Raw genomic sequence first — 13417 nt, 5'->3', positions numbered from 1 at the left:
CACACACACACACACACACACACACACACACACACACACACACACACACACAGAGTCGACTGCGCCTCCTTCACAGATAGAGGAGGACATAAAGACAGTTAAACCTCAGTGAAGCTGCTGCAGTTCTCAGTGTGGCCTGATGGTGGCAGCACTTGATGCGGCAGAGAGCGTTTATTTAGTTTATCGTCATGGAAACATGTAGGAGGTTCGCGGGAGATGCTGATGGACATTTTTTAGCCTTTGTGTACTCGTTAGCTGTGTAGCTGTTAGCCGTGGCAGCGTGGCTACGCCCACACACAGCACCAAGCAACTGGGTTTAATCAGTAGACGTACGTGGGCGAGCAGTAATGCAGTACATTCTGCAGTAACGCAGTACATTCTGCAGTAACGCAGTACAAGCTGCAGTAACGCAGTACATTCTGCAGTAACGCAGTACATTCTGCAGTAAAGCAGTACATTCTGCAGTAAAGCAGTACATTCTGCAGTAACGCAGTACATTCTGCAGTAACGCAGTACATTCTGCAGTAACGCAGTACATTCTGCAGTAACGCAGTACATTCTGCAGTAACACAGTACAAGCTGGAGTAACGCAGTACAAGCTGCAGTAACGCAGTACTGTGGATGCAGAGAATCAAACTGCGTGTTCTTCTTCTGTAGTGCCGCCGGCCTTCATGCACTCCCTCACATTAACCCATATTCACGCCGCCGCTGCACTGACCCACTTCCTGTCACTGTGTTTAAACGGCGCTTCGTCAGCCGTGACCTGAAAGCGCAGCTCCACACAAATGGACCAATCAGCAACCCCTCCTCCCGTGCCTGCGGCTGATTGCACAGCATAAAATCCTGGAAACTGGACGCCTTCCCAGACCCCCGGTGACATTCCCATCATTCCTCTGGACACCGACTCACAGAGCACCGTGACCTCTGACCTGTGATTGTTCTCATAAAGGAAGTTTTTCTGGGTTCTTTTGTGACTAAAATGCGTCTCTGTTTTGTTTCACACGGCGTCGCCGCTGCTCAGCTCCACCCACTTGTACAGGCTCATCGCCGTCTGCCGAGGCCTTCTGATCGTGGTTTCAGACATACATCTAAATCCTAAAATGAGTTAGTGTGCATGTCATCGGCTAAGTCACAGATTGAGATGAGACTTCCCACTATCCAATCACATGCTGAGACTGTTGTTTCTGAGATAGGCTCCACCCCCCTGAGAAGGAACTGGATGAACACGTTAACCTTACTGCAGTTTACTGAGTGCAGATAAACATGTGAGCTCGTTTCAGTGTGAACGCTGTGTCTGCTTCTAAGATCTGCCATCTATAACAACAAGCAATAATGATGATGATAAAAGTGTTTTCAGAGCTCTCCCCTCACACTGACCGCCTCCTTTAGTCTGTTCGTGTCTCAGCAGCTGTTAAACGTGTGTTAATGACCTCACTGCGCTAGTGGATCGTTTCACCTGAGGATCATCTGGATCATCTCAAACTGACTGTTTCTTCTGTGTGTCTGCTCACACCGTGGTAACGACTCAGAGCCTAGCTGATGCTGCAGCATCAGGCCTCTTCCTGTTATCACACACTTCCTGTGCAGTGGATCGTCCTCGGGGCGCAGGTTAAGCATGCCCACCCCAAGAATTTGGCTATCGGGCAAATGTTGGAGTCGAGGATGCTATCCTCCACCTGTTTCACCTCGATAAGAAAGCAGCACAGTCAGGATCCTCCTCCTGGACCCTGCCCGGTGACCTGGATTGGCAGCTGCCTCACAGAGACCAGGACATCCAGTCTGGGCGGCAGCACTGCTGCACCGCAGGGCAGTACATCCAAACAGGAGTCCGGGCTGGAGAAGCTGGACTCATGCTGCTGAACATCATGGACGATGTCAGATATTTACGTTCTAGAATCGATGCTCTTATTGAAATATCAGCATTTTAGTAATTTGGGGTGAATTTGAATTTAATCGTTAAGAGGAACTTAAGAGGAACTTTATTGTGAAAAATACTTCTTCTTCCACCTGTCACAGTGATATGCAACATAAGGCTGCATAGATGCGCCACGGCTCACCTGAGCTGACTGACATTAGATAATATGTGATCGTAAGCAGCCGAGGTGGTTTGTGGCACATGTGGCAGGAAAAGTAAATCATGACACAGAACATGAAGAGTTTATGACAGGTGCTGCTGGGCGGAGTCCTGTGGAGCTGCAGGCAGGTACTAAATGTGGAGCTGTTGGTGGCGTGCAGCACTGTTGATGAATTTTGGAAAATGACTCCGGTCTAGGCTTCAGTGTTTGCGCCTGTGTTTAAATCACGGGAATTCCTGCATCCTTAATCTTCGTGAATAAATATGTTTATGAAATAAAATCGTGCTACAAAAATGAGCTGAAGGAGTTTAGCTTGGAGTGATATCTGTCCCTGAGACTCAGCCACTGTAGGCTTCCTGAGTAAGACAGATAGATAATAACATCCATCTTCTTCCGTTTATCCGGGGCCAGGAGGCGGAGGCAGCACCATCCGTCACTCATAAACGTGACTCCTGCACCTGGAGCAGGAACAACGGAAACGAAGTGCATCTGCTTTTCTCAGCTGTCGTGTTATTTTCAGTCACATTTGTTTTTGATGGCTGACTGAATATTTTCAAATGTAGATTTTTACATCATGTTTGATAAACGTTCATAAATACGCAATAAGAATAAGCAGTGTGATGCTTGTATTTATTATGAAGGAGTCATTTGAAACACACCAGTAACACCAGCTGGAGGAACAGCCTAACAGCCTGATCAGGCTGGCTCCTCCTCCTCCTCAGGAGCAGGAGCCTCTTCCTTTGTACCTCGAGACAGCCAACTGTACAACTCGGAGAGACGTGGAGGAGAGGCAGGAGGGGTGGAGGATGGACGACATCAACCCGGTAAAAAAAACAAACACACGTGAACCGTTTTCCTGAGGGGACCTCTCCGAGGGCTTAAAGCACTATTCTATTCTTTTCTATTGTATATGACCTCATCTTCGTCAGGTCAGCCATCGCCATGACTACCATCATCATATCATTTCATCATCATCAGCTATGACAGAAAAAAACCCAAATTTGGCATAACTAAAGTCACCGTTTTCCCATTAGTCCTCAGTGCTCTCTCACCCTGCTGGATACGCCACCAGTCCACTCCGGGGGTCACAGGCCAGCGCTCGGTTCCCCGGTGCTGTGATTCCCAGAACCTTCTCCAAGGTCACCTGAAGGGCAAAGGCCAGAACGTGACAGGTTAACTCCTGCGAATGTGTTCGTGTTGATCTTTCTTTCACAGGAGTGACAGCGCCGCGAGCGGCAGGCCCCACCTGCTGATTTAAACACTACAGCTCACATGATGCTTTGGGACACACACAAAGCTGTTTCTGTTCACAACAAAAGCAGCACTGCTCTGCAGAGAGCCTTCAGTGATCAGATTATTGATCAGATCACTGACAGACTGAAATTAAGCAGGTCAGAGGTCAGAGAGGAGCGCCAGCGTCAACGCACAGAGACCGAGTCTCTCTCTCTCTCTCAAACACACACACTTACTTCTGCCTCCATGCTGCCAGAAAATGTCCTGCTGCTCAGTCTGACTGCTGAGCGGCCAGATGCTAAACTAACAGCACAGAGAGAGAGAGAGAGAGAGAGAGAGAGAGAGAGAGAGAGAGAGAGAGAGAGTGAGTGAGTGAGTGTGTGTGTCCTCCTCACATGACTCCCCTCCCCCTGCACCAAACTATTCATGATTTCACAGTTTTTGGCCCTCTCAGCTCAGCACGAACGCTTTCCTCCAAACCGTCCAATCAGATTAAAAGAAACCACGAGGATGAATCATCAGGCGAGTCTGCAGGAGGCCGCTCGCCGGGCAAGTAGCAAGTGATTTTCTTTGCCTCTGAATGGCGATTCAGGAGAAACTACTCAGGAACAGTGAGACGCTGCGTCAGTCGTCAGAGACGTGACGAGCTTGCCGACAGGAAAGGCTCGCATCCGAGTGGCTCAAAGGTGCCACGGTCTTTCGGTTTGAGCTCATATTGTTTTAATGTGTAATTTCAGTTTATCTACAACTGCTTCTCACTCCTGCCTGTGCTCAGAAACTTTTAGTCTTCCATTAAACGCCATGGATGTGCGTGTATCCATCCAGTAAACTTTACTGCTGACACTAATAAGCCTCTGAAAGGGCCGCTGAGCTCAGCCTGGACACCACTGCATTAACACGACATGATTCTAATGTGAAGCCCAAACTGGGCTGCAATGTCCCCATAACAAAGATCGTCTCCAAGGAGCACAAACAGCCTCACTGCTGAGTCTCTGCTCTCCATTTCAATGGGGACAAACGGCAAAGTCCCCACAATGCAGTTGTGTGAACAAGTATGCGTTCCCACAACATGACCAGAACAGGTGGGGCGTGTCCCAGTAAATCAGCAGGCACACAAAGGATTGTGGGAAGTGAAGCTGCTAATAGATGAAGGGGCCCGCAGGTGATAGACCAGCTGGACGGGACAGACAGGTTCTCACAATGCGAGCGTCCGCACAAGTCTACAGCACAAATCTTTTGATTCAGGATGGTTTGGTGCACAAAAATGCTTTCAGACAGCAAGGACCATATTTACAAAGGAGGAGGAGGAGGAGGCACTTTGAACCAAAGACTGCTCCATACAGTGAGAACAAAGTGAGGATATCTGCAGAAACAGAGAGCCTGTTTAGCACAGTGTTTGGCATCTGAGAACAAAATGAGGACCAGTCAAAGGTCTTTATGAGGACCATCAGAGGAAAGGTCATCAGGGAGGGTCCTTATTTTCCACACAGACCAGTTCAGGTGTGTGTTTTGCACCGATAACAGCAATGATGAGAAAATAAAAATGTTGAATTTTAAACAATCAATTTTAAAAAATTCAATAAAAACAGACGACAGCTAATGTCAGTTAGAATAAGCTCTATTTATCAGTTAGAAACAATTAAACAATAAAACCACCAGACTGCAGCAGAAACACAATAGGTTCCGTGTGTGTGTCAGTCGCGCGCACCTTGTCGCTGAGCTCGCGCCTGTGCCGCGCGCCGGTGCCGCTCCGCCGCAGTTTGATGGACGGGGAGCGCAGCAGGCTCCTGATGCGGCTGCGGATCGTTCCGTCCGCGGCCATCGCGCCGTTAGCCGCCGGCTAGCTGCGGCTCTCAGCGGCTGCTCTGCGCCGCCATGCCTTCAGAGCCGGGCCGGACCGGGTGTTCCGTGAGCACGGTCCTGGTTCGGTTCTGCGCTGTTCCGGGCCGCCGTTCCGCATCGTAGTCCTCCCCCGCAGCGAGGAAACGGGACGACCGGGACCGGACTGATCTGAGCGGCGATCCGTTAGTGTCAATGCCGCACGCGACACCCGCACTTCCGGTCACACCTTTCAAAATAAACACGTTCTCTCAAATAATTTAGACGCTACAGTCCAATCACAGCTGTTATCATTAGCTCCTTTAGCTTGGACATTACTTCGGATTTAACACAGCAATGCCTCAAAAGCAAGATTTACTGATCACTTTTATTGACATGAAACAAGATTTTTCTTCCGAAAGTTGTTTTTTTCTTAAGATGCGATGCTTTTACTTTGACAGTCATCGTCCGGTGTCGCGTGTCAGAAGTCTGATGACGCGTCTTCACTGTTAGCGCAGAGCATAAGCGCCTCTCAGCGGCACCGGACACTAACCGCAGCTTCTTTTTTTCTATATTAGCCATAACTTACCTGTAATGACGCCATAAAAATCGATGGTGAGCCAAAATAAATCAAACACTTTAAATCAGAAACTCAAAACAACTCATCTGGATAGAAACTTTTTTTTTACTGATTATTTATTTTTCCTCGTTTGCTGGATGATGTGTTCAGGTACTCTGAATCAGAAAACTCAGCTTTAACTTGAAAGTTTCAGGTGAGAAACTCATCAAACACACCGGGGAACCTTTTGTTGAATAAAAGTAGGATGCAGACTCAAATATTTAACTTTTATTGGTACCTGTTTTCCTTCCAGCTGTTAGGACAGCTGAGGTAAACATGTAGAAAAAGTCATTAAGAAAAAGAAAAGGTGAGTCCAGGTGAGTTCCCTGTGATGACTGTGTTTTTCCTGCAAAACATGAAGAAACTGAAACATTCCACCATGGTGAGACACTGACAGCTTTCACAAAGTTCCTGTAAATAAAAAAATAAAAGCAGGAAACAATAGCTGGACCTTCAGAATAAAGTATGAACGTTTGGAGGCGAGTAGCCCGAATGCGCTCTCTTTGTGACGTGGACGCCACTCTCAGACATGAACTTGCAACCTGTGAAGGCGTCTCTCGGCTCACCTGGCGCCGATACAAACAGGAAGACATTTGAACGCAACATCAGAACATTCTGTGGGGACAGCACTTCTTCCTCAGCACGCCATCAAGTTTCTCTGAATGCAGCCACTGAAAACAGGATGCTACAGTAACTCTTTCAAAGACAGATGTGACAGGTTCAACAGACATTTTTAAAAACTGAAATCCCCAGTATCTTGGCTGCGAGGAAGAGGGGCGGGTCAGACCATGAAACCGCTCACTCACTGGATAACACAGTGACTGACGAGTCATTAGCCAATGAGCAATCAACAAAACACCACAGCTGATCCTCCATTTTGAAAGACATGATTGAGATACATGAACTCAGCATGAAGCGTGTACAGAGGTCAGAGGTCAGAGCAGCGGCGTGCTGCAGACTTCTATAGGACAGAACTGCAGTGTTGCCCCCTGGTGGCTGTCAGGTAGAACGCAGGTTTAAGGCACTTCCATATTTTTCAGAAGCAGCGTCTGCGTTTTTTCCGGTCAGCGCGTCGGAAAACCAGGACACCGTCGCCCTGTTCCAAACCAATCAATACCTGAATATTGATCCTTAGTAATCCACAAACGATAACTGATTGTTACCATGGAAGCGCCACAATCAGTCTATGCTTTTCTTTTTTTCCTCCCAATGTGCCGACTCCCATCAGGACCCAACCAGGAAGGTGCAGCTGCTGTGACATCGTTATTTCTGCGTGTGATGTCAGCTGGGGGCGTTTCCTCTTAATCCCAGAGGAACCAGCCTCGGCATCGGCCTCCAGGCCACGCCCCTGTGCCCTTGCCCCTCTTCTCCCCCTGCCACTGTGCCCTCTCTTTCCCTGTTGCCTGGGCTTGCCACTTTGGCTCCGCCCACCTTCATCTGCAGCAGAGGGGGCGGGGCCAGCACGCCTCCTTTAGGACTGCCTGAAGTGGTCAACATCGTTTCTGTATTGAGGTTAGGCCCAACCCCATCTGTGTCAGAGTCTGAGTCCAGCTGCAGCATCCAGGGGCTGTGGGTGTGTCCTTCCTCGTCAGCTCCATCCACCGCTGCAGCGTCCTGGTTTTTTTCCACCTGCTGATTAAGGAAGACAAACTCATCGAGGAGCGACGGCAGGCTCTTGTTCTCGCCCCTGCTCTCAGGCTTCGCCTCTCTCTCCTCTGTTTGGCTGTCAGAGCCGCAATACGACCAGGATGCAGGTGTGACCTCACTGAGGGGTGGAGTCTGGTCCTGGTGTATGATTCGATCTGAGGACTTAGATGATGCATCGCAGACCTCTAGAGAAGGAGCCGGAAGACCAGGGAGCAGCTGATGGGTTGGAGGCGGAGCCTGCTGTTGTGTGTTGGTCTGAATGAGTTTCAGCACCCCGCTCAGGCTGGAGCCTGGAAGAGTAAACAGATGATCAGCTGATCGGCCAAACAACCAATCATATGCCGTTACAATAACAATGTTTTTGTATTTCTCGGAGGGTTTTTTTGGTTTAATTTGTCCATCTGATAGATGCTAATGAGTCCGACCCGGAAGGAGGAGGAGCTTACCAATGCTGTGTGAATGTGGGTGGAGCTGAGAGAGAGAAAAAAGTGTGAGCTAGGCGCAAAGGGCAGCGGTTCACGGTAAGCTGTCCTGCTTCCTGTTATGAGATATTCGGAGCGAAGCTTTGCGGACTGTACGCGTCGTCACGGCAAGATCAGAGCTGTTGGACAGGTCGCCGCTATCGTCCTCTTAGCGCCGTTGCTGAGTGATTCAAGGTGAATTTTTCACACTCGTGTTTAAAACCTGGGTGACTGAACTTCTCTTCACGCCGTCTTTCACAGATACGAACAGGCGGCGCCTGCACAACCGCTCATTAGACGCACCTGCTGTATAAATGATATCCAAGAATGTTTGTTTGGCCTCGAGGACAAATAAAACCGAGGAGGAGAGTGTTGGTTACCTGTCAGGTTGGTGACGGCGAGAGGCCTGGCCGGTGGGCAGAGCAGTGGGGTGAGATGGATCTGCTGACTGGTCAGAGTGGGAATGTTTAGGGTGACTGAGGCCAAGCCTACACACAAAACAGAAACATCTGAGTTTCTAAATAAAAGCACAGCCAACCAGAGAGCGTTCAGGCTCCACGTGTCAGTACCTGGAGACGGCGCCGGCTGCAGCACCATTGAACCCGCTCTCACAGCATTCAGGGTCAGGACTGGTTGCCTGGGTAACGGTGCCCCAACCACAGAGAGAAGATCAGCTGGAACGAGACTCTGAAAGGACGACGGGTCACCTGGAGGATTACCTGGGCGAACAGGTGAAGGAAAACAGGAAGTTTAATCTGAAAACTTAAAAAACAAACTAATTAGTTTTAATCTGCAACGATCTGTCGAGTCTTTGCTTCAATGCTTTGTTGTGACGGTGACCTCATCACTCGGGTCACTCACACAGACTCTCCACTGGGGGCTTTCCTCTTGTCTGCTCCTGCACAGCCGCGTGCAGCACCCATAATTTTGTTGTACATGTACAACGACAATAAAGGATATTCTATTCTATTCTATTGAATAGATCAGCCGACAGCAGCCACCCTGTTTACATGGAGTCAGCACCCCCGGGTGAGACTCACCTTTTCTTAATGCAGCCGTTCGCAGGACGAATTTATGGTACCGTATTTACCGCACTATAAGGCGTAGGTAAAAGCCTTGAATCTTCACAAAAATCGACAGTGCACCTTATGTATGAGTTTTGGTTTGTGCTTACTGACCTCGAACCGATTTTATGGCTACACGATGCTCAAAAATCTGTCAAAATAAATAAATAAAAATGTAGTGCCACTTCTCAGAGCGTTACGGTTACCGTTGCCAGGAGCCTTGCAGAGTAATACGTACTGTGCTTCAACTCAACATTACCCTGTTGTGTGTGTACAACGACTTCAAAATGGCACCAGCGAAGAGACACGCTTACGAAGCAGATTTTAAACTCCGAGCAATCAGAGTAGAAAATGAAAATAGAGCAGCTGCGAGACAATTCGGCATTATTGAGTCGATGGTGTGCAAGTGGAGGAAGCAAGAAGATGACCTAGAACAAGAGGAGTTTCTGAGGGAACACGGCACGATGGCCGCAGGTAGAGGACAAAACTGAACAGTGGGTTATTGGACAGAGAACAAATGGTAGATGGTCTGTATTTGTATAGCGCTTTACTTAGTCCCTAAAGACCACAAAGCACTTTACAGTCACATTCACAGCAGGTAGAAGTGTCTCTACAGTCTCTACACACTCAAGGCAACAGCGGTTTGTCTCAATGCGCCTTATAGTGCGGAAAATACGAACCAAGCTCGATTTTTCTGATGTTTCAGATAAACAGATCTGACCAATCACATCACTGCATTTGGCAGCGTGCTTATAGCTTAAATCGCACACTTGTACTGAATATGCAATGAAATCATAAAATAGCGTTTTACGTCAGACACGCAGCTGAGCGCTGATGTCGTCCCAGCTCAAACTGCCCGCCTGACATCCTGACACGTGTACGAGCGCGGCTGGACAATAAACCGTTCTCCTGACAACGGACGAACCCACAAACTGTTTCTTACTCGTCGCTTCGTGTCAGCAGCTCGTTGTTTTCCAGTCGGTTTGTTGAGGACGAACGCTCAGCGTTTATGTAGGTTACACTTCAGATCCGTAAAATCTCACGTTGTTTTTTTAACGCACCACGTTCGGCGTTTAAACGTGAAACAAGATAAAAACACTGTTTACTAAATTACGTTACTATTTAAAAATATAAAAATAGAAGCTTTTTCCACAAACCAATCACAATGACAGGAGCGACATCTGGGGCCCGTTCTTCGTACGTCGCTTACTACATCCAAGATCAAATGACACATCCAAGATCAAATCATCGCGCTAACCGTGAGCTCGCTAATCCGGTTCTCCGAACACACCTGCTGTTGACGATTAGTACAGCTGGATGAAGTAATGTGAGATCACTGGGTGTCGTAAAAGGGGCTACGCATCGATAGTAGAAACATTGATCGGCAACCCTCTGATTGGTCGGCGAAAATGTCGAAGGAGCGCGCTCGGTATTTTTCGGCAGCAGAGCAAGAACTCTTGAGTGAGGGATTTCAGGAGTTTCAGAGTTTAATCAGAACGCAAGGGAACACTGCAAAGGCTGCAAAAGCAAGGAGAGAGGGCTGGCAGAAAGTTGCTGACAAATTAAACTCGTAAGTAATTTAATAAAACAATAATAATGGAGTGGATTGATATAGCGCTTTTCAAGGCACCCAAAGCGCTTTACAATGCCACTATTCAGTCACTCTCACATTCACACACTGGTGGAGGCAGCTACGGTTGTAGCCACAGCTGCCCTGGGGCAGACTGACAGAAGCCAGGCTGCCATATCGCGCCATCGGCCCCTCTGGCCAACACCAGTAGGCGGTAGGGTAGATTTATTATATTACACTATATTATCCATATATTATATTACATTATATTATGTTATATTATATCCCCTTTCACATTAGAGCCACAACAGGACCCACTAGAACATGGGAACAAGTAAAAGTGAAATATAAGAATATTCTACAGAATGGTAATATTTATCACTTATATTGCTTTTCGTCTCTTGAAAGAGACCCTGAAATAATCTGTTCATGTGTTGTTCGTTTTATAACAGCAACCAAGAAAAGGGCAGAGCAAAAAAAGACAGGTGGTGGTCCTGCACCCCCTCGTCAACAAGTTGGTTAAGTAAATAATACCCTCACGGGAAAATCGATATCTCTCTATGAGCACACTGTCGCGCTGAGCTAAAGGATCCTGTCTGTCCCGCAATATACGCTGAATTCTGAAACTCTCCTTATCAATCTTGCACCTTCCGCAATGGGTGCTCGCGTATACGGACAGGACATGGCTGCGACAGGCTTCCCAAATCCACCTTCGCTTTTATAGCCGTGGTCTCTCATCTTGATTACACGAAGTAATTTGCAATTGCTACTCTGAAATATGAATTACATCTGTAATAATCACATACATGTGATAGAATGTTAATAGTACATTTCCCTTTATTAGGAAATGACCTGTATGTATCTGTCTGAAATCAATAACAGGATCAGGTGCTGCATTGTCTTTAGTTACATTGATAATATTTATTTATGGTGAAACAGTGGTAAAATATCGTTGTTGCTTTCATATAAATGACGCGGGCATACCTGCGTGGCCGCGATCTAACCCTGTTTACATAAAGTAAACCTGCTCCCGAGCAGGTTTACGCTTACGGCTCTGTTGCTATGACAGCAAGTCCCGGATGAGCTTCGGGGAACCGAACGATCCAGGATCACGCGAAATCGTCAACAATCTCATCCAGCTAACTTACTTAGCGAGGTACGAAGAACGGGCCCCAGGTCGGACACAGAAGCCTGCCTCCTGTTACCTGACCTCTGACTGTATCTTACATTATTCATTTTTCACATAAGAAAACATTTCCTTTAAAAAGTTAAACCTGAATATTTCACAAACACAATCACAGACATTTGCATTACTCAGTGGAATAATCCATCATTTCATTAGGAGCTCACAGGTCTTGGTCTCACCTTCTGCGGCCTTTGTGATCACAGATGGAGGCGGAGCCTGAGTCTTACTGCGAGACAGGATGTTCGGAATAGTCCTTGAACGCTTCGTGTCCACAGGTGCATTGTGGGCCGATGACACTTGGACAGGTGTAGGAGTGGGTGGGGCAGAAACAGAAGGAGGAGGGGCATCTGTGGACTTCTGTTGGGCTGCTGTTGTCGCGATAATGTTGTCGACCTCGTCACCTGCTCCACACCCATCGCTGCCCGCAGGTGGAGGAGCAGAAGTCCCGCCCCCTGCTGTGACCTGATTGGGTGCTTGCCGCCTCTCCTGCTCGGATGAAAACTGCTGCAGCTTCCTCAGGATCCTCCGCTCGCTCTTACCTGCAGCCAAACACACCAACGGGTTAGAGCTCCGCCTCCAGATGAGCAGGCAGGTCTTCGAGGCCTTGGGGTTCATAGAGCTCTTTGAGTTTTCAGCTTCACATGATGAACCTACGCCTCACCTGTTCTGCTGCAGATGTCCCTGACGTGTCCGTCCCTCTGCTGCGTCAGACTCGTCCTCAGACTCTTCAGGTCCTCCATCTCCGACTGCAGCGCCTCAATCTCGTGTCGAGCCTCGAACACAGAAAAGCACAGAAAACGTCAGGCTCGTCTTCATCAGCGGAGCGTCGACAGCCCCTCCCCTCTGCGTTTAAATCGCAGTGATCAGCGAGAAATTGAAGGAAACCCGGGAGGTTCCTGATCAGAGGAGGAGGAGCTAAGAGCGCTTCTGATGATTTACAGGTGTTTCCTGGTTACCTGCTCCAGCAGTAGCTCCTGAGGAGAGTCTGAGCTGCTCGTGGCCGATCTGAGAGCCGCGAGGAGGGCAGAGCCGGCGCGAGGAGCTGTCACCTCCTTCAGCCTGAAAACATGAAGAGACACTTTAAACACGGGCCCACTAACCTACAGTTCCTTTGACCTCCACCAGGTGAGCAGTTACAACTTCCACCACCGTGGGGCAGCGTCCTCACAGTGGTTGTTGTTTCATATTTGGTTTTAGCCCCGCCCCCTTTTTCTCTGCTGTAGTTCTTTTTGGAGTCAGGTGACTCCCGGAGAGCGGAGGGAAGGTTCTTACTCTGAGCTCCTCCTCTTCCTCGCCAGCCAACTGTTCACTCCCACCGTCTCAGTGGCAACGCCCCAACCTTCATCATCTTCTTGCTCCACCTGGCACAAACACAGACGCCTTGGGTGAGGCATGGCCGGACGGGCTTCAAGTTCAACCGATCAATAATCAAAGCTCTTTGTAAGCACAGTCTGACAGTTAATCCCACCTGACGCTTGTTTTTGAAATCTTCATTCGTTTCCTCATCTTCATTTTAAATCTCATCAAACTCTTTAAACTTCATTCTGAACTTTTCTTTACCTGATCAGGGTCACATTTAATCCCAGGGTTTTTAATCCTAGTCTCACTTCCTGCTACTTCTTGCTTTTTCATATAAATTAAGTTCGCTTCTCTCACTCTCCTCATCTCCGTTTTCCCATAAATTATTCCCTGTAAAGCTGTGCTTTTATTTTGAAAAAATAAACACTTAGGGAGCTTCCTGTGG

General features: G+C 48.1%; 2 protein-coding genes across 12 annotated transcripts in view; both read right to left on the bottom strand.

The window, feature by feature from the left end:
- The window catches only part of mapkbp1 (mitogen-activated protein kinase binding protein 1), a 32793-nt gene extending 26971 nt beyond the window's left edge, over nt 1–5822 (bottom strand). For 2 of the 7 annotated variants that reach the window (XM_042213435.1, XM_005947484.3), the window contains exons 1-2: nt 5017–5822; nt 3128–3219 (exon numbers count right to left, since the gene is read on the bottom strand). In XM_042213435.1, the coding sequence (XP_042069369.1) occupies nt 3128–3219; nt 5017–5130 (206 nt within the window). In that variant the 5' untranslated portion in view covers nt 5131–5822. The other 5 variants (XM_042213432.1, XM_042213436.1, XM_042213433.1 and 2 more) reach the window with 4 other exon arrangements.
- A 136-nt stretch (nt 5823–5958) lies between these two features.
- The window catches only part of mgaa (MAX dimerization protein MGA a), a 39967-nt gene continuing 32508 nt past the window's right edge, over nt 5959–13417 (bottom strand). For all 5 annotated transcript variants that reach the window (XM_042213429.1, XM_005947479.3, XM_042213431.1 and 2 more), the window contains 7 exons: nt 12946–13034; nt 12630–12732; nt 12335–12446; nt 11853–12212; nt 8423–8572; nt 8234–8341; nt 5959–7682 (listed from right to left, as the gene is read on the bottom strand). In XM_042213429.1, the coding sequence (XP_042069363.1) occupies nt 7027–7682; nt 8234–8341; nt 8423–8572; nt 11853–12212; nt 12335–12446; nt 12630–12732; nt 12946–13034 (1578 nt within the window). In that variant the 3' untranslated portion in view covers nt 5959–7026. The remainder of the gene's footprint in view (nt 7683–8233; nt 8342–8422; nt 8573–11852; nt 12213–12334; nt 12447–12629; nt 12733–12945; nt 13035–13417) is intronic.

This window comes from Haplochromis burtoni, unplaced genomic scaffold (genome assembly GCF_018398535.1).
Source record: "Haplochromis burtoni strain Fernald_Lab_line unplaced genomic scaffold, NCSU_Asbu1 Contig_442, whole genome shotgun sequence".
Classification (NCBI taxonomy): Eukaryota; Metazoa; Chordata; class Actinopteri; order Cichliformes; family Cichlidae; genus Haplochromis; species Haplochromis burtoni.
The sequence above is the reverse complement of the archived record's forward strand: the minus strand, read 5'-3'. Positions and strand labels throughout refer to the sequence as shown.